This window comes from Oncorhynchus nerka, linkage group LG3, assembly GCF_034236695.1.
Source record: "Oncorhynchus nerka isolate Pitt River linkage group LG3, Oner_Uvic_2.0, whole genome shotgun sequence".
NCBI lineage: Eukaryota > Metazoa > Chordata > Actinopteri > Salmoniformes > Salmonidae > Oncorhynchus > Oncorhynchus nerka.
In genome coordinates, this window is record NC_088398.1 from 35981990 (window position 1) to 36004510 (window position 22521).

At 42.2% G+C, this 22521-nt stretch overlaps 1 protein-coding gene across 2 annotated transcripts; it reads left to right on the forward strand.

Annotated features, from left to right (window-relative positions):
* Window positions 1–4976: 4976 nt before the first annotated feature.
* Window positions 4977–21025, forward strand: crlf2 (cytokine receptor like factor 2). 2 transcript variants are annotated; one of them, XM_065011587.1, is made up of 5 exons: window positions 4977–5384; window positions 18500–18659; window positions 18855–18951; window positions 19078–19156; window positions 19394–21025. In XM_065011587.1, the coding sequence occupies exons 2-5, from the start codon at window positions 18575–18577 to the stop codon at window positions 19613–19615; spliced, it is 483 nt and encodes a 160-aa protein (XP_064867659.1). In that variant the 5' UTR covers window positions 4977–5384; window positions 18500–18574; the 3' UTR covers window positions 19616–21025. The 2 variants fall into 2 exon arrangements, with proteins under 2 accessions (XP_064867659.1, XP_064867657.1); XM_065011585.1 differs by lacking the exon at window positions 4977–5384 and adding an exon at window positions 14632–15234.
* The last annotated feature ends 1496 nt before the right edge of the window (window positions 21026–22521 follow it).

Consider the following 22521-nt stretch of genomic DNA (forward strand, 5'->3'; position numbering starts at 1 on the left):
ACCTGAGTCAATACTTTAGAAGCACCTTTGGTGGCGATTACAGCTTTGAGTCATCATGGGTATGTCTGTATCAGCTTTGCACATCGGGATTTGGTGATTTTCTCCCATTCTTTGCAGATTTTCTCAAGTTCTGTTAGTTAGATGGGGAGCGGCAGTGAACAGCAATCTTCAAGTCATTCCACAGATTTTCAATGGGATTCAAGTTTGGGCTTTGGCTGGGCCCCGGACTTTCACATTCTTATTCTGTGTTGCTTTGGCTGTAACCTTGGGGCCATTGTCCTGTTGGAATGTAAATCTATGCCCCATTCTAATGTCATTTTCACTCTGAAGCAGGTTCTCATCAAGGATTTGCCTGTATTTGGCTCCATTCATTGTTCCCTCTATCCTTACCAGTCTCCTAGTCCCTGCTGCACTGATGCTGCCCCCACCATGCTTCATGGTAGGGATGGTGTTAGATGGGTGATGAGCTGTGCCTGTTTTTTCCCCCAGACATGGTGCTTTGCAGTAAAATGTTTGTCTCATCAGATCACAGAACATTTTGCCTTATGCTCTGTGCCTTTTTCTCAGGAGTGGCTTCCGTCTCGCCACTCTCCCATAAAGGCCAGAATGGTAAAGTGCTGTAGAGATTGTTGTCCTTCTGTTCTCCAGTTCTGTCAGAGAGGTCATTGGGTTCTTGGTCACCCTGACCAAGGTCCTTCTTGCTCGGTTGTTCAGTTTGGTCGGATGGTCCGCTCTAGGCAATCTGGGTAGTTTCATATTTTTTTAAATGATGAGACCACTGTGCTCTTGGAAACTTTCAACACACTAGAAATTGATTCAGGGGACAGGGGAGAGGAGGGTGATGAATGAGCCAATTATACTGTAAATAATGTCCAAACAATTGAATTGGCCACAGGTTGACTCCAATCATGTTGTTGTGACATCTCAAGAAGGATCAATAGCAATGTGTTGTGAATACTTATGTAAATGAGATATTTCTGTATTTAATTTTCAATTCATTTGTTAACATTTCTAAAAACATGTTTTCACTTTGTCATTATGCGGTATTGTGTGTAGATTGTTCAGAAAAGGGTATAAGTTAAGCGGTATGAATACTTTCTGAAGGCACTGTATCATTAGTCTTTTTTTCTGGATATTTTGCCAAAAATGTAAGTCCTCCCCCAATAACGGAAGGAAACACAGCAACAGATATGACTTGTTCTAGGCTTTTTTTTTCTTCTTTTTTTTTTGACGTATATTGTAACTCGAGCTCCGTCTTGTCTGCTGAGAGGAACCTGTGGTCTGGGTTGTGGTTGACACCTGTGGAACTATTACACTAAACACAAGTTGTCATGACGTCACTGTTCCCATGACAATGATTATAATCTGATCTCTATCAAAGATGGTGAATTTTACTGTGTATGCGGAGAACTACATCAATAGGCAACAATATTCTGCTTTTCAAATCTATAGTTACATGTATGAACAGAATTCTTTTACTACATCTGGCAGGATGTAATTTCCTTTCAAATAATTCACAAGAACATTCGTAACGCTTCGCATACCACAAAACAAATAGACAACTTAGCCTATGTGGTTTGTGTTGAGTAGATATTTATGTTGGCTACGGAGTGCACTGTGAATCTGTTTTTGTGCAAGTGCAAGTGAAGTTGGTGGCCCTCAGCCACAGATAACAGAATGCTGCTGGTTAAAACAGACGAGGCAGTAGCTCTCTCTCTCGCTGTGATACGCTGACCCCTGCTCTTAACCCCCATACTATTTTTAACCCCCAACCCACCCAGAGAACAACTTATAAATGATGTTCATCTCCTGCTGGTCCCACGGCAAATGCCTTGTCTTTATTGTTCCGTCATCCTACCATAGCTTTGATTCATTTTCTCTTTCACCCTTCTCGCTAAACATATCATGTGAATTTGGAGCTTTGTTCCTGACAGACCTTGTCTTACCTTGCTCTCACCACAGGCTCCAATCTCTTCCCAGAGGATGCATGCAGTGGAGGAGGAGAGGAAGTCTGCGGGATTCAAAGACTTTACCTATCCTCTCCGTTTTCTTTCTTTGACTCTTTGCTTTCCTTCCCCCTCCCTACGTTGACCTGTTCTGTCTGTGAGTGTCTGACGCCTCTCATCCCGAACCCACAGCCCAGCCCAGGAGTACCATGAGTAGAGAGTCAAGGCTGAGGAACTGCAGAATTGGTGTGCAGGTTTTTGTTCCAGCCTAGCTCTTAATTGTTTTCAACTTGATTGAGATCTTTTTGGACGATTATGATTAGTTTATTATTTGAGACAGGGGTGCTGAACTGGATTTTTTTGGGGGGTATTTTAAATTGTCACAATTGTTTGTATGTTTTGGTTTGGATTCACAGTCCAGTGTGGAAACTAAGAGAAGCCAGTGAGTGTGTAATAGAAAGTGTAGCGTGCAAGGAAGGCCCCAGGGTTCGGGTCTGGAAGCACGCTTTCCACTGCATCTACAGGCTAGCTCCAGTATTGTAGTTTAGCTGAAATCTAGCCCAAAAAGACAATTCCCATAGATGACCCCAGAGAAGTCAAATTTGAAAATTTGCAATACCATGTAGTGTTTTCTGTTACAGCAACACAGATCTACATATCCTCAACACTACCAAACAGAAGTTAAATGCACAGAAGTCAAATGCTAAGTACATGCATTAACACAACAGGCACATTTCCAGACCACATTAAAATATCACGATTGATATGACTAGAGCACTGCGACACACCTCTTGCCCCCATCCTATAGAGGGGGAGAGAGAGAAAGAGAGAACGAGAGCTTGGCTATCATCTCTGTCTTCCCCCCACTTCCTCCTCCTAATACTGGGGACAGCTTCTAAGTAATGTTTTTGTCTGGCTGAGGTGAGATGTTCACAGAACTGTCTGATGGGCTGTGGAGATAAACGGTTCACACTCAGCCTCCTGCATGTCACAGAGTCAACTGTAATTAGTGGCTGTGGAAACTGTGGGGAAATGTTTTTATTTGACCAAAAAAACTAAACATGCAATGCATTTAAAATTCCTTGAGGATAACACAAAAACATTTAAAAACGTATTTCCATTGTTGTCCTCTTGTTGATTTGATCATGAGCGCCTTTGGAATTGTTTGGTTTCCATCCGAGTGTTGATGGTTTGATTGAGAATGGGTGGCCAGGGTGAACATGCATTGTGTTATCCGTCATGGAACAAAAAAATCATAATTGAAAACATTTAAAGACTTTTTTGAAGAGGATAAGGATGATTTTTATGCCGATGTATGATTACTATCATACTCATTCACATTAGGATAAAAATGCCTTAGTGATTTTACAGCTTTGGGCACAATTGTAGGTAGCATCTGCTTGTGCAGCCATTTCACAGTGGTGGTGTCTGAAATTTGTCTTGCCTACTACTTATTTAAACTGCATACTGTGTACTCATTTTACTACATACTATTTAGAACATACTGTTTAGTGAAAACGTATGCAGTAAGCAACAAATACTAACATACTACTCATCCATACTGAGAAGGTGTCACCTGAATGTGCAATTGCGCTTTTCCCAGTGCTTAATTTGAGCTGGATCCTGCACCTCTCCATTTTGGACTGTTTCTTTCCAGAACCAATTTGAGATTCACTTTTTATGATCTCTCTATGCTGTGACAGACGTGAGCCTACAACTCTCATCTCTACAGCGTTGCACTTCATCATTTATTTCCTTATAGAATCATAGCCGCGTGAAGGGTTCTGGAGGAGCTGCAGCACCCGTGATAAATTGAAGTAAATTTGCTAAAGTTATAGAGTTACTGCTATCTGTTCAGAAAGAAATGAAATAATTTAGAATAGCCTACTACATCATGAAAATGCCTATAATTAGCCACAGAGGATCAATAGCTTCTTAAAAAATTGCCTAGCTGTGAATTCGATCATATATATTTGAGGTTGTACAAAAAATGGAATCTTAGCATATCGATAATCTTGTTCCCAGACTCACTTCCGCCCCAATTGTGAGGAGAAACTGGTGGACCAATGCGTCAGACTTGGCCTTTGTTAGCCAATAAGAAAGACTTGTGAAACTCCTGCCATGATAGGAATTGGTTTAATCGGCTAAATCTACCAACCAATCATATTCCACAACACCTTCCCTCACTTGTCTTGTACACCTCTGTCATATCGGTCCAACATCTTGGCATTAAAGATATTGTGTTTGTAACTCTTATTGGGATAGTATTCCCCACAAGCGCAACACACATCGACCACCGATTTAAAGGGTGTAGTCATTCTTCTCCTCAGTGAAGCCATAGCTAGCTATGGTAGGGCCTGTAGTTTTGTCTCTCTTTGAGGCCAAGGGGAATGCTTTTGCTAGCATACCGCAAGTTCCTGAACCAAGCCTTGCAGTCATTTGATTCGCAAAAAGTAAATAACAAATACTTTACTCAGTAGGTTCCCTCCCATAACATTCTATAGTCACTCCCACAGCGATATCTCTCATATCAGTGGTGCTGTGATGGAGAGCAAACTTTTCACTCGCAGACTGTCCAGTCTGCTCAGGTCAGGTGATTGAAAATCTTGAGAGAAGAAGTTAGGGGAGCTTTGATACAACAAAGCGTCAATATGAAATCAAAATGGTTTGTGTCCTTCCCTTTGACCCCTAATTTTGAGGGGTCATTTTGCCCCTAATACTGGTATTTGTGAGCGAAGAAGAGAGCCTCGTCATACGTCGAATCACTGCAAGGTTATTGTGCCTTTGTTTACCTCTAACACTAACACATTTTTCCCCTACTACCGGCCTTTGGTAGGGGGTAACAAGGTGGGCATCAAGTATCTGGGGAGACCCCTGTGTGTGGGTACGGATGCCCTTTTATAGGCAGAAGAGCAGGAATACACTGTAGCATCATGGGTACTACAGGAAGGCAGTGGGAGGCATTGGAAAATATTAAATATGACATTTGACTGGTGAGGCATCACACGTCAGAATATGAGCCACCTCTGAGTTAGGTGGAGGTGTCTTGATGTGGTTGACACTGACTTCAGTAGCTGAGACTGTGTCCTTCTGTGGGGACTAGTGACAGTAGCTCAGATTTTGAGTGTGTGTTTGTGAATCTAACGTTCAGGATACAGAGAGTTTTTTTAGGAGCAGAGGGCAGGTGCCTTCACGTGTTTGTGCCTGCATACAGAGGGTTCAGGAGTGTTTATCTGCAGAGTAAGGGGGGCAGGTGTGTGTGTGGAGTATTGTGTATGTGTAGGGATATTTTTTTAGGGTAGCATGCCATGTGTACCAGTGCTCTCTTCGCTTGGCTCTTGTCTATGCTGGTGCTCTGCTCCGAAGCTAGGAAAGACCATCCAAAGAAGACCAAAGAAAGAAGAATACCATTAGATCATCAAAAGTCCATTAGAGAAGGTAAGAGGTGCTTTACTGTAAATGATCAGGTTACCGTTCATAATTAGCATTTTATGATGAAAATATTCACACATTGGTGCCACTCTATACTGTGCCATAGTAAGAATCAGCTATGGTCTTTAGGAATAATGTGCACAGTAGTTAACACAAAATGAGTTACCTGCAAAATATATCAGGTTGCCACAGCAAACCATCTCCAAACAAAATACACAAGTCTGTTTTCCAAAACTCTTTAGGAGTTCCTTTCCCCCTCTCGTTCATGATCGCGGATTGCATACCTGGGCTCAAATAGCATACAGTTTCTTTCAAATACTGTATCTTTTCTGTGCTTGATTGAGCTTGCCCGGCACAATGGAATCAATGTAATAGTCCCAAACGTGCAAGGCTCAACACGCTCAAAATATTTGAAAAAAAAAACAAATAATATTTGCACTTAGCGTAAATGTATGTCAAAAGCAGCAGAGTTCTAGGATCCCAAGGCAAACACAGCCACAGAGACAGGTATGTACAATGAAAAAGGTTATTTATTAAAGGTTCATGATTACAAAGTGACAACCCACTGGGCACAGACATCATTTCAATGTCTAGTTTTGATTTACATTTGGTTGAGTTGTCAACTAACATGAATTCAATATGAAATCAACAAAAAAATGTCACCATGTCTTTAGATTTTGGTTAAAAGTTGGGTGAAAAAAATCCCCAAATCCTTTACGTTAGTGCTAGTGGATCACTACTCTGAATAGCTTGTTCCATCTCATCCCACAGATGATCAATTAGATTGAGATCTGGTAACCTGGCAGGTCACTGCATTAAGCTGAATTCACTGTCATGGGGCATTATCCTGCTGGGAAAAAAAAATGCAGATGGATACACTGCTGCCATGAAGGGATGCACCTTATTGGCAATGATTTTCAGATATCCTGTGGCATTCAAAACGTTGCTCAACTTTTATCAAGGGCCAAATGTGTGCCATGAAAACACACCCCACACCATCACACCACCACCAGCCTGCAATGTTGACAGGTGGCATGATGTATGCACCTACCTCATGTGGGTTTCTCCATACTCTAGTCCTCACATCAGCGTGAAACAGCAGGAACCGGGATTCATCAGACTAGGCAATGTTTTTCCAATTCTCCAGTGTCCAACGTTTTCGTTCGTTAGCCCACTGCAACCGCGATTTCTTGATTTTTGCTGAAAGTGGAAATCTATAAGGTCGTCAGCTGCCATAACCCATTCAAATCAAGGTACGATGAGTTGTGCATTCTTTTATGGGTCTTTGGGCACCAGTGATGTACTGGACTGTCAGTTGACTGTCTGTAGCCCGTCTGTTTCTCTGCACAATGTGTCAGCCTCCTTTCATCAATGACCCGCTTTTGACCACTGGCCTGCCGTTGACTGGATGTCCTTTGTGTGGTGGACCATTCTTGATACACACGGGAAACGGTTGAAAAACCCAGCAGCACCTGGCACCTACTACCATACCCCGTTCAAAGGCCCTTACATTGTTTGTCTTTCCCATTCACCCTCTGAATGGCACACATACAAAATCCATGTCTCAATTGTCTCAAGGCTTAAAAATCTTGTCTTCTCCCCTTCAGCTACACTAATTTGAAGTGGATTTAACAGGTGACATCAATAAGGGATCATAGATTTTATCTGGATTCACCTGGTCAATCTACGTCTATGTCATGGAAAGAGCATTCCTAGTGGTTTTGTACACTCAGTGTATTGTACCAGTCAAAAGATTTTCTTTATTTTTTACTATTTTCTACATTGTAGAAAACTATGAAATAACACATGGAATCATGTGACCTGGCCTCCACAATCACCCGACCTCAACTCAACTGAGGCAGCACTCCATCACTCTCCTTCTTGGTCAAATAGGCCGCAACCATGCTGGAGGTGTGTTGGGTCATTGTCCTGTTGAAAACAAATTATAGTCCCACTAAGCGCAAACCAGATGGGATGGCGTATCCCTGCAGAATGTTGTGGTTGCCATGCAGGTTAAAGTGTGCCTTGAATTCATAATAAATCACTGAGTGTCACCAGCAAAGCACCCCCACACCATCACACCTCCTCCTCCATGCTTCACGTGGGAACCGCACACGTGGAGATCATCGGTTCACCTACTCTTCATCTCATCAAAGACAGAGCGGTTGGAACCAAAAATCTCAAATTTGGACTCATCAGACCAAAGGACAGATTTCCACCGGTCTAAATGTCCATTGCTGTTTCTTGGCCCAAGCAAGTCTCTTCTTATTATTGGTGTCCTTAAGTAGTGGTTTCTTTGCAGCAATTCTACCATGATTCCTGTAGTCTCCTCTGAACAGTTGATGTTGAGATGTGTCTGTTACTTGAACTCTGAAGCATTTATTTGGGCTGCAATTTCTGAGGCTGAACTTATTCTCTGCAGCAGAGCTAACTCTGGGTCTTCCTATACTGTGTCGGTCCTCATGAGAGTCAGTTTCATCATAACGCTTGATGGATTTTGTGACTGCACTTGAAGAAACTTTCAAAGCTCTTGAAGTTTTCCCGGATTTACTGACCTTCATGTCTTAAAGTAATGATGGACTGTCGTTTTTCTTTGCTTATTTGAGCTGTTCTTGCCATAATATGGACTAGCAGGACAACTTCTGGTGAAACTGGAGGGCGAGCAATTCAAATATATAACCATAAAAATTATGGATATTAAACATTTAGGTATATACAAGTGTCTTATATCGGTTGAAAGCTTAAATTCTTGTTAATCTAACTGCACAGTCCGATGTACAGTAGCCATTACTGCGAAAGCATGCCATGCGATTGTTTGAGGACGACGCCCTACATACAAATATTTTTCCACCGGCACAGGTTTCATAAATTCACAAACAGCGATTAAATATTCACTTACTTTTTGAAAATCTTCCTCTGATTTGTCATCCAAAGGGTCCCAGCTATAACATGTTATGTTGTTTTGTTAGATAAAATCCTTTTTTATATCCCAAAACGTCTGTTTAGTTGGCACCATCGATTTGAGTAATCCACTTGTTCAACATGCAGAGAAAGGAATCGTAAAATCTACCGCTAAACTTTGTTAACCTGTAGTGACACCCCATCCCGTGAACTGGACCGTTGTCATCATCTGACACTAATTAGCATAACGCAACGGACATAAATCTTCCTAGAAAATCTTCCTATTCATGAAAATCACAAGTTAAATATATTGGAACACAGCTTAGCCTTTTGTTAATCACCCTGTCATCTCATCTTGGCTGTAAAATATGCTTTACAGCCAATGCTAGACAAGCATTTGTATAAGTTTATCATAGCCTAGCATAGCATTATGCCTTGCTAGCAGCAGGCAACCTTGTCACGGAAATCAGAAAAGCAATCAAATTAAATCGTTTACCTTTGATGAACTTCTGATGTTTTCACACACGAGACTCCCATTTTTTCCCAAAATATTATTTTTGTAGGGGAAATAGCTCCGTTTGTTCTTCACGTTTGGCTGAGAAATCGCCCGGAAATTGCGTTCACCACAACGCCGAAAAATATTCCAAATTATCTCCATAATATCGACAGAAACATGGCAAACGTTGTTTAGAATCCATCCTCAAGGTGTTTTTCTAATATCTATTCGATAATATATCCGTCGGGACAATTAGTTTTTCACTAGGACCGATTGGAGTAATGGCTACCACTGTATTTTACGCAAGAATCTCTCTCGGAGCCACCATGTGACCACTTACGCAATGTGGCCGCCTACGGCTATTCTTCAACAGAAATGCGTAAAACTACGTCACAATGCTTTAGACACCTTGGGGAATACGTAGAAAGCGTAAGCTCATTGATGGTACATTCACAGCGGAATAGGGAGTCATTGTAATGCAGCGCTTTCAAAACCTGGGGCACTTCCCGATTGGATTTTTCTCAGGCTTTCGCCTACAACACCAGTTCTGTTATACTCACAGACAATATCTTTATAGTTTTGGAAACGTTAGTGTTTTCTATCCAAAGCTGTCAATTAATCATATTCTAGCATCGTTTCCTGACAAAATATCCCGTTTCAAACGGGAACGTTTTTTCCCCAAAAATGTAAATACTGCCCCGTAACATCAAGAGGTTGAAACAAGTCAAAATACGTTTCCATTGACTCCTCAGATACCCTACAACGTAATCAAACTATAATATTTCATACGGAAAGAATTATGTTCAATAGGAAACCGATATTAGCTTGTCTTCATCGCGCGCATACATGAATTTCCAATAGTGTGTCCCAGTACTAAAACAAATTATTCTTACTAATTTTGGAAGAAACAAGCCTGAATCCTTGAACATAGAGTGCTGACACCCTGTGGAAGCCATAGGAATTGTATACTGGGGGGTAGATTTAATTATTTCCCTATACTTTCCACTGTAAGAGCTGGTCTCTCAAAAACAAAACATTTCCATTTGGTTTTTCTTTGGATTTTCTCCTAAGATATCTATTGTGTTATAGTCTCATATATTATTTTAACATTTATACAAACTTCAAAGTGTTTTCTTTCCAATGGTACCAATTATATTATATATGTTTCAGGGCCTGAGCAACAGGCAGTTTACTGTCAGTCAGGGAGAAATTGAGAAAAAATAACCCTAGCCTGAAGAAGTTTAAAAATTTTATCTGTTTGGGCTTCTTGCGGTCCATTTGCAGTCTGCAAATGATTTGTAATTAGGGGTGTATCTGAGCTCCATCAGCTAGGACTTGACATTGGTTAATCAAATCTCCCCATTCATTCTCAATTTTGCATTTCTTCCCAAACAGCTACAACTGTATATTCATTTCCACATCAAATCTTCTCTTCAGTTGGGCTTGGGGATGGAACATCTGTTGAACATGTGAGCTTGTGGTCGTTTTGGGGGGAAGGGTGGGGAGTGTGTATGAGTGGTGTGTGTATCCCACATCTGTTGCTATGGGGTAATGGTCTTTGGATATAGGATGAAGCACAATAGTTGTTCGCCAAAATAATAATTGTTTTCCAAAATGTAATTTTTGTAATGGCAATCCTGGTTTTAGGTAACAACTCTTTCATATGAACTGTCTACATTATTATGAATAATTGTGTTAATTGTGGAAATAGATTAAGATATGCCAATTTTTAAAATATATATCGCTGTATTTGTTAAATAACTGTATACAATACAATCGAGGAGGGAGTTGGAAATTATGTTGGCAGTTAATCTGCTTCTGTTCTGTGAGTGGCACTGTGTGCTCTTTTTAAAGGATGGGTCCCCATTTCTCAAAGGCCCTAGGATCCAGGTGGACAGGGGTGGTCTGCCTGTCCCTGGGACGACAACCCAACTTGGGATGGGGGGAGGTTTTAGCGGGTGAAATACTGGAGAACTTACTTAGTAGCAGTGCAAATATAATGTAACAGCTATATGGACACTAAATCATCATGGTACTTTTTCATGGTAAGTTTACAAACCATATTATAATAGAATTAAATATTGTATCTCATTATGGTAAATGGTGAAATACAGTACATTTTGGAAAGTATTCAGACCCCTTGACTTTTCCCACATTTTGTTATGTTATTTTATTCTAAAATTGATTAAATAGTTATTTTTCCCTCATCAATCTACACACAATACCCCATAATGACAAAGCAAAAACAGGTTTTTAGATATGTTACCCAATTTATATATATATATATATATACACAGTGTGGAGAACAAGTATTTGATACACTGCTGATTTGGCAGGTTTTGCTACTTACAAAGCATGTAGAGGTCTGTTATTTTTATCATAGGTACACTTCAACCGTGAGAGGCGGAATCTAAAACAAAAATCCAGAAAATCACATTGTATGATTTTTAAGTAATTAATTTGATTTATTGCATGACATAAGTATTTGATCACCTACCAACCAGTAACAATTCCGGCTCTCACAGACCTGTTAGTTTTTCTTTAAGAAGCCCTCCTGTTCTCCACTCATTACCTGTATTAACTGCACCTGTTTGAACTCGTTACCTGTATAAAAGACACCTGTCCACACACTCAATCAAACAGACTCCAACCTCTACACAATGGCCAAGACCAGTGAGCTGTGCAAGGACATCTGGGATAAAATTGTAGACCTGCACAAGGCTGGGATGGGCTACAGGACAATAGGCAAGCAGCTTGGTGAGAAGGCAACAACTGTTGGCGCAATTATTTGAAAATGGAAGAAGTTCAAGATGACGGTCAATCACCCTCGGTCTGGGGCTCCATGCAAGATCTCACCTCGTGGGGCATCAATGATCATGAGGAAGGTGAGGGATCAGCCCAGAACTACACGGCAGGACCTGGTCAATGACCTGAAGAGATCTGGGACCACAGTCTCAAAGAAAACCATTAGCAACACACTACGCCGCCATGGATTAAAATCCTGCAGCGCAGGCAAGGTCCCCCTGCTCAAGCCAGCGCATGTCCAGGCCCGTATAAAGTTTGCCAATGACCATCTGGATGTTCCAGAGCAGGAATGGGAGAAGGTCATGTGGTCTGATGAGACTAAAATAGAGCTTTTTGGTCTAAACTCCACTTGCCGTGTTTGGAGGAAGAAGAAGGATGAGTACAACCCCAAGAACACCATCCCAACAGTGAAGCATGGAGGTGGAAACATCATTCTTTGGGGATGCTTTTCTGCAAAGGGGACAGGGCGACTGCACCATATTGAGGGGAGGATGGAGGGGGCCATGTATCACGAGATCTTGGCCAACAACCTGCTTCCCTCAGTGAGAGCATTGAAGATGGGTCGTGGCTGGGTCTTCCAGCATGACAACGATCCGAAACACACAGCCAGGGCAACTAAGGAGTGGCTCCGTAAGAAGCATCTCAAGGTCCCAAGTTGGCCTAGCCAGTCTCCAGACCTGAACCCAATAGAACATCTTTGGAGGGAGCTGAAAGTCTGTATTGCCCAGCGACAGCCCCAAAACCTGAAGGATCTGGAGAAGGTCTGTATGGAGGAGTGGGCCAAAATCCCTGCTGCAGTGTGTGCAAACCTGGTCAAGAACTACAGGAAACGTATGATCTCTGTAATTGCAAACAAAGGTTTCTGTACCAAATATTAAGTTCTGCTTTTCTGATGTATCAAATACTTATGTCATGCAATAAAATGCAAATGAATTACTTAAAAATCATACAATGTGATTTTCTGGAATTTTGTTTTAGATTCCGTCTCTCACAGTTGAAGTGTACCTATGATATAAATTACAGACCTCTACATGCTTTGTAAGTAGGAAAACCTGCAAAATCGGCAGTGTATCAAATACTTGTTCTCCCCACTGTATAAAGAAAGAAATATCACATTTACATAAGTATTCAGACCCTTTACTCTGTACTTTGTTGAAGCACCTTTGGCAGCGATTTCAGCCTCAAGTCTTCTTGGGAATGATGTTACTAGCTTGGCACACCTGTATTTGGGGTGTTTCTCCCATTCTTCTCTGCAGATCCTCTCAAGCTCTGTCAGGTTGGATGGGGAGCGTCAGCTGCACAGCTGTTTTCAAGTCTCTTCAGAGATGTTGATTGGTCTCTGGCTAGGCTACTCAAGGACATTCAGGACATTCAAGGCCATTCAAGGACATTTATTCTCCCGAAGCCACTCCTGCATTGTCTTGGCTGTGTGCTTAGGGTCCTTTTGGAAGGTTAATCTTCACCCCAGTCTGACGTCCTGAGTGCTCTGGAGAAGGTTTTCATCACGGACCTCTCTGTACTTTGCTCCGTTCACCTATCCCTTGATCTTGACTAGTCTCCCAGTCCCTACTGTTTAAAAACATCCCCACAGCATGATGCTGCCACCACCATGCTTCACTGTAGGGATGGTGCCAGGTTTCCTCCAGATGTGAAGCTTGGCATTTAGGCCAAAGAGTTCAATCTTGGTTTCATCAGACCAGAGAATCTTGTGTCTCATCGTCTGAGAGTCCTTTGCGTGCCTTTTGGCCAACTCCAAGTGGGCTGTCATGTGCCTTTTACTGAGGAGTGGCTTCTGTCTGGCCACTCTACCATAAAGGCCTGATTGGTGGAGTGCTGCAGAGATGTTTGTCCTTCTGGAAGGGTCTCCCATTTCCACAGAGGAACTCTGTCAGAGTGATCATTGGGTTCTTGGTCACCTCCCTGAACAAGGCCCTTCTCCCCCGATTGCTCAGCTTGGTCAGGCAGCCAGCTCTAGGAAGAGTTTTGGTGTTTCCCAACTTCTTCCATTTAAGAATTATGGAGGCCACTGTGTTCTCAATGCTGCAGAAATTCTTTAGTATTCTTCCCCAGATCTGTGCCTCGACACAATCCTGTCTCTGAGCTCTACGGACAATTCCTTTGAGCTCATGGCTTAGTTTTTGCGCTGTCAACTGTGGGACCTTATATAGACAGTTATGTGCCTTTCCAAATCATGTCTAATCAACAACAATTTACCCCAGGTGGATTCCAATCAAGTTGTAGAAATATCTCAAGTATGATCAATGAAAACAGGATGCACCTGAGCTCAATTTCGAGACTCATAGCAAAGGGTCTGAATACTTATGTAAATAAGGTATTCATGTTTTTCATATTTAATACATTTGCAAACATTTCTATAAACCTGTTTTTGCTTTGTATTGTGTGTAGATTGATAAGGAATTTTATTTAGTACATTTTAGAATAAGGCAATAATGTAGATGACAGAAAAGTTTTTATATACTCCAAGATAGTGCCAAACAGCATCCGCCAGTGCAGAAGGAGGGTGATAAATCCCTGCTACAAACAAGTGTGTACAAACAAGGCCTCTATAACCAAACATTCAAACCTGTTGGGAATAGTGACACTTAGGGAACATTATGCGTTAAGTGTAGCACGTATATAGCCACCCCTCCCTTCTTTTGTCAGCCTATCACATCTGAAAATGTTGCAATGTCCATTTCAATGTTGTTCTCCATGATTGAGCCATTTAGCTAGGTCTCTGTGAGAACCAGAATGTCAGGGTTCGTGTCATGCACCCAGACATCCAGAAGGTCCATATTTGACATCAAGCGTTGTACGTTTATGTGTAACAACCCTTCAACATTGTTTTACTTAGTTACTCTACACCACTGCCACATCCACATGGTACGAGTGGTAACTGAATGGTTTAATGAGCATGAAAAAAAGCACACAGCTCTCTATAAAAGCACACACCCGATAAAAAAACTAACTGTTTTTGCTTTGTCATTATGGGGTATTGTGTGTACATTGATGAGGAAAAAAAACGATTTAATCAATTTTAGAATGAGGATGTAACTTAACAAAATGTGAAAAAGTCAAGGGGTCTGAATACTTTCCGAAGGCACTGTATATGGCTTTCTTTACTTTTTTGCAAGCATTTATTTAATAACAACAATTGTGTGGGCTTTTATAATGTCTTATAATATATGTTATGTCTCTATATGAAGGGCATTTTTGACTGATAAAAAATGGCTGCCATTTATCAGGATCATTACCATATGACAATTAGACATTAGGGGGTCACACATGGTTATGACAAGTCTTACAATGCATAGCCAAACCATAGCATAATGACATAATAATGCATTCATTTTTTCTCATATCCTAAATTAATATATTATTTCTTACGGATCCTATCCATAACACTGGACTGTTGAGGCCTCATCCAAACTGACAGGGTATTAAAGCTATTTGGGACCTTAACCTTTTTATATAACCCTAAAAGTGACTGACAACATTTTTTCCCCAGCTATAACCCCAAACAAAATTTGTTTGGACCTATCTGACAGCTCTGATGTTGTCTTTGTGTCGTGGAGGAACCCTAACCGTGTAGTAGGAGACCACTGCTATGAGAGCACACTACAATACAGGAACCACTGTGACACGGACTGGCAGGTACAGGACTTTCAATGCTCTTCTAAGTTCCTACAGAGAGAAACTATTTTAGGACGCATGTTAGCTATTGTAGGATAATAGCTAAAGAAATTAAAATGGTTCCTACCATAGAAACAGAAGGTTGCTGTCTGCTCCTTTTTCTCAGTCCCTAATAAACGGTCAGTCACAGGTGCATACGTTTCGAACAGAAAGATAAATACCCACACACTGCCAAAAGGTTTAAAAAAAATCCAATATAGAGGCTCAGATATCTTGCCATTGCCAGCTTACGTAAAGATGTGGAAACAGATTATATTGATACTAACAGATACTAGATATGAATTACAGTGCATTCGGAAAGTATTCAGACACCTTGACTTTTTCCACATTTTGTTACGTTGCAACCTTATTCAAAAATAATCTGATAAATCTAAACACAATACCCCATAATGACAATGCAAAAACAGATTTTAAGACATTTTCCCAAATGTATTAAACATAAAACTGAAAAACCTTATTTACATAAGTATTCAGACTCAAAATTGAGCTCAGGTACATTCTGTTTCCATGATCGGCCTTGAGATGTTTCTACAACTTGATTGGAGTCCACCTGGGGTAAATTCAATTGATTGGACATGATTTGGAAAGGAACACACCTCTCTATATAAGGTCCCACAGTTAACAGTGCATGTCAGAGCAAAAACCAAGCCATGAGGTGAAAGGAATTATCTGTAGAGCTCGGAGACAGGATTGTGTCGAGACACAGATCTCGGAAAGGTTAGCAAAAAACGTCTGCAGTATTGAATATCCCAAAGAACACAGTGACCTCCATCATTTTTAAATTGAATAAGTTTGTAACCACAAAGACTCTTCCTAGAGCTGGCCGCCTGGCCAAACTGAGCCATCGGGGGTGAAGGGCCTTGGACAGGGGGCTGACCAAGAACCCAATGCTCACTCTGACAGAGATCCAGAGTTTCTCTGTGGATATGGGAGAACCTTCCAGAAGGACAACCATCTCTGCAACACTCCACCGATCTGGCATTTATGGTAGAGTGGCCAGACGGAAGCCACTCCTCAGTAAAAGGCACATGACAGCCCGCTTGAAGTTTTCCAAAAGACACGTAAAGGACTTTCAGACCATGAGAAACAAGATTCTCTGGTCTGATGAAACCAATATTGAAGTATTTTGCCTGAATGCCAAATGTCACGTCTGGAGGAAACCTGGCACCATCTTTACGGTGAAGCATGGTGGTGGCAGCATCATGCTGTGAGAATGTCCTTCAGTGGCTGGGACTGGGAGACTAGTCAGGATTGATGGAAAGATGAACAGAGCAAAGTTGAGAGAGATCCTTGATGAATACCTGCTCCAGAGCACTCAGGACCTCAGACTGGGGGCGAATTTTCACCTTCCAATAGGACAACGACCCTAAGCACACAGCCAAGATAATAGAAGAGTGGCTTCGGGAGAAGTCTCTGAATGTTCTTGAGTAGCCCAGCCAGAGCGCGGACTTGAACCAGATCGAACATCTTTGAAGAGACTTGAAAATAGCTGTGCAGCGACGCTCCCCATTCAAGCTGACAGAACTTGAGAGGATCTGCAAAGAAGAATGGGAGAAACTACATACACTCCCCAAATACAGTGCCTTGCAAAAGTATTCACCCCATTGGCATAATTCCTATTTTGTTGCCTTACAAACCGAAATTAAAATAGATTTTGGTTGGTTGGTATCATTTAATTTACACAACATGCCTACCACTTAGAAAATGCTAAATATTTTTTATTGTCAAACAAACAAGAAATAAGACAAAAAAATTGAAAACTTGAGCCTGCATAACCATCCACCACCCCAAAGTCAATATTTTGTAGAGACACCTTTTGCAGCAATTACAGCCTCAAGACTCTTTGGGTATGTCTCTATATGCTTGACACATCTAGCCACTGGGGTTTTTGCCCATTCTTCAAGTCAAAACTGCTCCAGCTCCTTCAAGTTGGATGGGTTCCGCTGGTGTACAGCAATCTTTATGTCATACCACAGATTTTCAATTGGATTGAGGTCTGGGCTTTGACTAGGCCATTCCAAGACATTTAAATGTTTCCCCTTAAACCACTCGAGTGTTGCTTTAGCAGTATGCTTAGGGTCATTGTCATGCTGGAAGGTGAACCTCCATCCCAGTCTCAAATCTCTGGAAGACTGAAACAGGTTTCCCTCAAGAATGTCCCTGTATTTAGCGCTGCCCAGTCCCTGCCGATAAAAACATCACCACAGCATGATGCTGCCACCACCATGCTTCACTGTGGGGATGGTGTTCTCGGGGTGATGAGAGGTGTTGGGTTTGTGCCATACATAGCATTTTCCTTATGTTTGGTCAGTCTCCCACATGCCTTTTGGCGAACACCAAATGTGTTTGCTTATTTTTTTCTTAAAGCAATGGCTTTTTCTGGCCACTCTTCCGTAAAGCCCAGCTCTGTGGACTGTACGGCTTAAAGTGGTCCTATGAACAGACACTACAATCTCTGCTGTGGAGCTTTGCAGCTCCTTCAGGGTTATCTTTGGTCTCTTTGTTGCCTCTCTGATTAATGCCCTACTTGCCTGGTCCTTGTGTTTTCGTGGGTGGCCCTTCCTTGGCAGGTTTTTTGTGGTGCCATATTCTTTCAATTTTTTATTAATGGGTTAAATGGTGCTCCGTGGGATGATCGAAGTTTTGGATATTTATTTATAACCCAACCCTAATCTGTACTTCTCCACAACTTTGTCCCTGACCTGTTTGGAAAGCTCCTTGGTCTTCATAGTGCCGCTTGCTTGGTGGTGCCCCTTGCTTTGTGGTGTTGCAGACTCTTAGGACTTTCAGAACAGGTGTATATATACTAAGATCATGTGGCAGATCAGGTGACACAGATTGCACACAGGTGGACTTTATTTAATTTGTTTTGTGACTTCTGACGATAATTGCTTGCACCAGATCTTATTTAGGGGCTTCATAGCAAAGGGGGTGAATACATATGCACACACCTCTTTTCTCTTTTTTATTTTTAGAATTTTTTAAAACAAGTTATTTTATTTTATTTCACTTCACCAATCTGGACTATTTTGTGTATGTCCATTACATGAAATCCAAATAAAAATCCATTTAAATTACAGGCTGTAATGCAACAAAATAGGAAAAACGCCAAGGGGGTGAATACTTTTGCAAGGCACCGTGCATGGCTGTAATTTAACAAAATTTGGAAAAAAAGTCTGAATACTTTTTGAATGCACTGTATATTAATGTGTTTGATTCTGAACAGGTTGTTGTACTGAAGGAGTTCTCCTACCAGGTGGACAAGCCAGACAGGAAGAGGAGATATTACTTCAGGATACGGATGAGATACGACTGTCTGTTTGGTGACCTGAAGACTTGGAGTGGATGGACACCAACTAGATACTGGAGAAATGAGACCGAGACAGGTAGAGCGATTCTTTCTGCCTTTGGCTTTCTATGTTCCATTCCTTCTCCCCCTCACTTTCCTTTTATTTCTCACTCTCTCACATTTAACCATAGGTCAATTGTTTAGCCCATTAACAAAATAAGGGAACAGTAGTATATTTGATGAATGAGGCTAAAATGACTTTTTCAAATACTCATACTCTTTCTGTCAACAGGTCCCTGTGCCACGGAGATAAATGCCATTGTTTATGTTGTGACCATTTTACCTTTGTTGATCTGTTTCCTGCTGATAGTCACTTTCTCACAGAAAAGGCAAGTGGTCAAGTCTATTCTATTCTGCAATGATATGCTAACGATTAAAGAGCAATTTAGAATTGTGTAGATCCTGAGTAGGTCATACATACATATAATCATAATGCAATAATTGTTTGCCAACAGGGTCAGAAGACTCTTCCTACCTCACATTCCAGACCCCAAACACACCTGTGAAACCCTCTTCAGTATGGACCAGTTTCAGGTAACAGACTGAAGTTATATTCATAGTTGATAATATAGTTTGGTAAACACTTACTTTACCTTTACTTTGAGGGGTATACGTAAAGCAGTCATAAAACCTGTATGAACAAGGTATTCTTCACAATACATCTATTTAACACCATTCATATAGAGTTTAAGTTCTACAGAGTTGCACAAGAGTTGTAGCGACCTACAGTACCTCAATTAACCTCTTGCCTTTCTATCTCTCTGTTGGCAGTGGCACAGTACTTTCACAGAGCCCAGTGTGGAATGTGAGACAGTTGACATAGAAATTGTCAGCACAGCAAAGACTGAGGAGGAAGAGGAAGAAGAAGCAGAGAGGGAAGATGGACAAGCTGAAGAAGAATCCACTCATATTGACCCGGTTTCTCATCTAACAGACCTAGGCCTCCAGAGCTACCCTGACTTGGAGGTCAATGGAACGTACGTGTTCTGGTGAGGGACGGACCAAGATCTTCATTTCATTTTAAATTAAATTAACATTACTGAAATTGTGCTGATGAGGTGCTTGTGACGATGATGGCCTTGGACCAATGATGTAGTGTATATGACTGTATGTGACATGATTGAACCAAAGGACTTGAAATTTTGCACACTGTTGTCTTTTTTGCACACTTGTATAGATTATTTGAAATGTTATTTATCTCTTTATTTCTGATAGATAAAACAACAGTAGTACAATAAATAATAATAAGGACAAGATATATTATATACTGAAAAAATATATAAGAGCTGGCAACAATTTACAAAGATTTTACTGAGTTACAGTTCATATAAGGAAATCAGTCAATTTAAATGAGTTAATTAGGCCCTAATCTATGCATTTCACATGACTGGGAATACAGATATGCATCTGTTGGTCACATATACCTTTAAAAAATTGTGCCTCACAATGAGCCTCAGGATCTCATCACGGTATTTCTGTGCATTCAAATTGCCATTGATAAAATACAATGTTGTTAGTTGTCTGTAGCTTGTGCCTGCCCATACCATAAGTCCACCACCACCATGGGGCACTCTGTTCACAACATTGACATCAGCAAACTGCTTGCCCACACAACTCCATACCCTTGGTCTGTGGTTGTGAAGCCAGGTGGATGTACTGCCAAATTCTAAAAACGATGTTGGAAGTGGCTTATGGTAGAGAAATGAGCATTCAATTCTCTGGTAACAGCTCTGGTGGATATTCCTGCAGTCAGCATGCCAACTGCACACTCTCCCTCAAAACTAGAGATATCTGTGTCATTGAGCTATGTGACAAAAAGTCACATTTTAGAGTGGCCTTTTATTGTCCCCCAGCACAAGGTACACCTGTGTAATGATCAGGCAATTTAATCCGTTGATATGCCACACCTGTCAGGTGGATGGATTATCTTGGCATAGGAGATATGCTCACTAACAGGGATGTAAACAACTTTGTGCACACACTTTTAGAGAAGTAAGCTTTCAGTGCATATGGAACATTTCTGGGATCTTTTATTTCAGCTCATGAAACATGGGACCAAATCAAATCAAATTGTATTGGTCACATTCACATGTTTAGCAGATTTCATTGCGAGTATAGCGAAATGCTTGTAACCAACACTTGACATGTTGCGTTTATATTTTTGTTCAGTGTATATTGTTGTTTTGAGATATTCTTACACATTTTGTACATTTTGCAGCGTTAGTTAATACATACATGTTAAAAAATGTTTTTGAATTATGTACATGTTATATCGTCTGGATGTTTATATTCTTTCGAGTGTTATAGAACGATAAACAAAGAATAACACAAACACAACTGTAAATGCTGAATAAAACATACAAAAAAACAATAAACAAATAAAGGAATGGCTTAGCTTGAGAATATTTGGGGCTCATGATGTTGGGTAAGAGATTATGTTTTGAGCTCATGTAAGGGGTGCGTAACTGGTAGCAGTGAAGTCCCCCCTTGACGCGCGGCTTCAGCAGCGAGCTGACACCGGCCTCGGGGACGACCCGGAGGGCGAGGTGCACTGCGATCTGGATGGAGACGGTGTAAATCCCGCAGCATAGAAGGGTCCAACACATCCTCCTCCGGAACCCAGTATCTCTCCTCCGGACCATATCCCTCCCAGTCCACGAGGTAGTGAAGGCCCCTCGCCCAACGTCTCGAATCCAGCATGGATCGAATGGAGTATGCCGGGGCCCCCTCGATGTCCATAGGGGGTGGAGGAACCTCCCGCACCTCAGCTTCCTGGAGCGGGCCAGCCACCACCGGCCTGAGGAGAGACACATGGAACGAGAGGTTAATGAGGTAATCGGGGGGAAGCTGTAACCTATAAAATACCTCGTTCACTCTCCTCAGGAATTTAAATGGCCCCACAAACCACGGACCCAGCTTCTGACAGGGCAGGCGGAGGGGCAGGTTCCGGGTCGAGAGCCAGACCCGGTCCCCCGGTGCGAACACCGGAGCCTCACTGCGGTAACGGTCTGCACCAACTTTCTGGCGCAGCATGGTGCGCTGAAGATGGACATGGTCTCCTCCGCGCGCCAGAACCAGTCATCCACCGCAGGAGCTTCGGTCTGACTCTGAGGTCAAGGAGCCAGAACTGGCTGATACCCCAACACACACTGGAAGGGAGAGAGGTTAGTGGAGGAGTGGCGGAGTGAGTTCTGGGCCATCTCTGCCCAGGGCACGAACGCTGCCCACTCCCCCGGCCGGTCCTGGCAATAAGACCTCAGAAACCTACCCACATCCTGGTTAACTCTCTCTACCTGCCTGTTACTCTCGGGGTGAAAACCTGAGGTAAGGCTGACTGAGACCCCCAGATGTTCCATGAACGCCATCCAGACCCTCGACGTGAACTGGGGACCCCGATCAGACACTATATCCTCAGGCACCCCATAGTGCCGGAAGAGTAAACAGGGCCTCCTAGGGAGACCGGGTAAAGGGAGGAGACGACAGGACTTAGAAAAACGATCCACAACGACCAGGATCGTGGTGTTACCCTGTGAAGGTGGAAGATCGGTTATGAAATCCACCGACAGGTGCGACCACGGCCGTTGTGGAACGGGTAAGGGTTGTAACTTACCTCTGGGCAGGTGCCTAGGAGCCCTTACACTGGGCGCACACCAAGCAGGAGGAAACATAAACCCTCACATCCTTAGCCAAAGTGGGCCACCAGTCCGACCGATCCCAGGATGACCAGAGGAGGGTGACGTGTGGGCCCAATCATCCGGTCACGGACAGCAGATGGAACGTACAGACGTCCAGCTGGACACTGAGGGGGAGCGGGCTCTGCACATAATGCCCGCTCAATGTCCGTGTCCAGCTCCCATACTACCGGTGCGTCTGCAGTGCGTCTGCCTTAACGTTTTGGG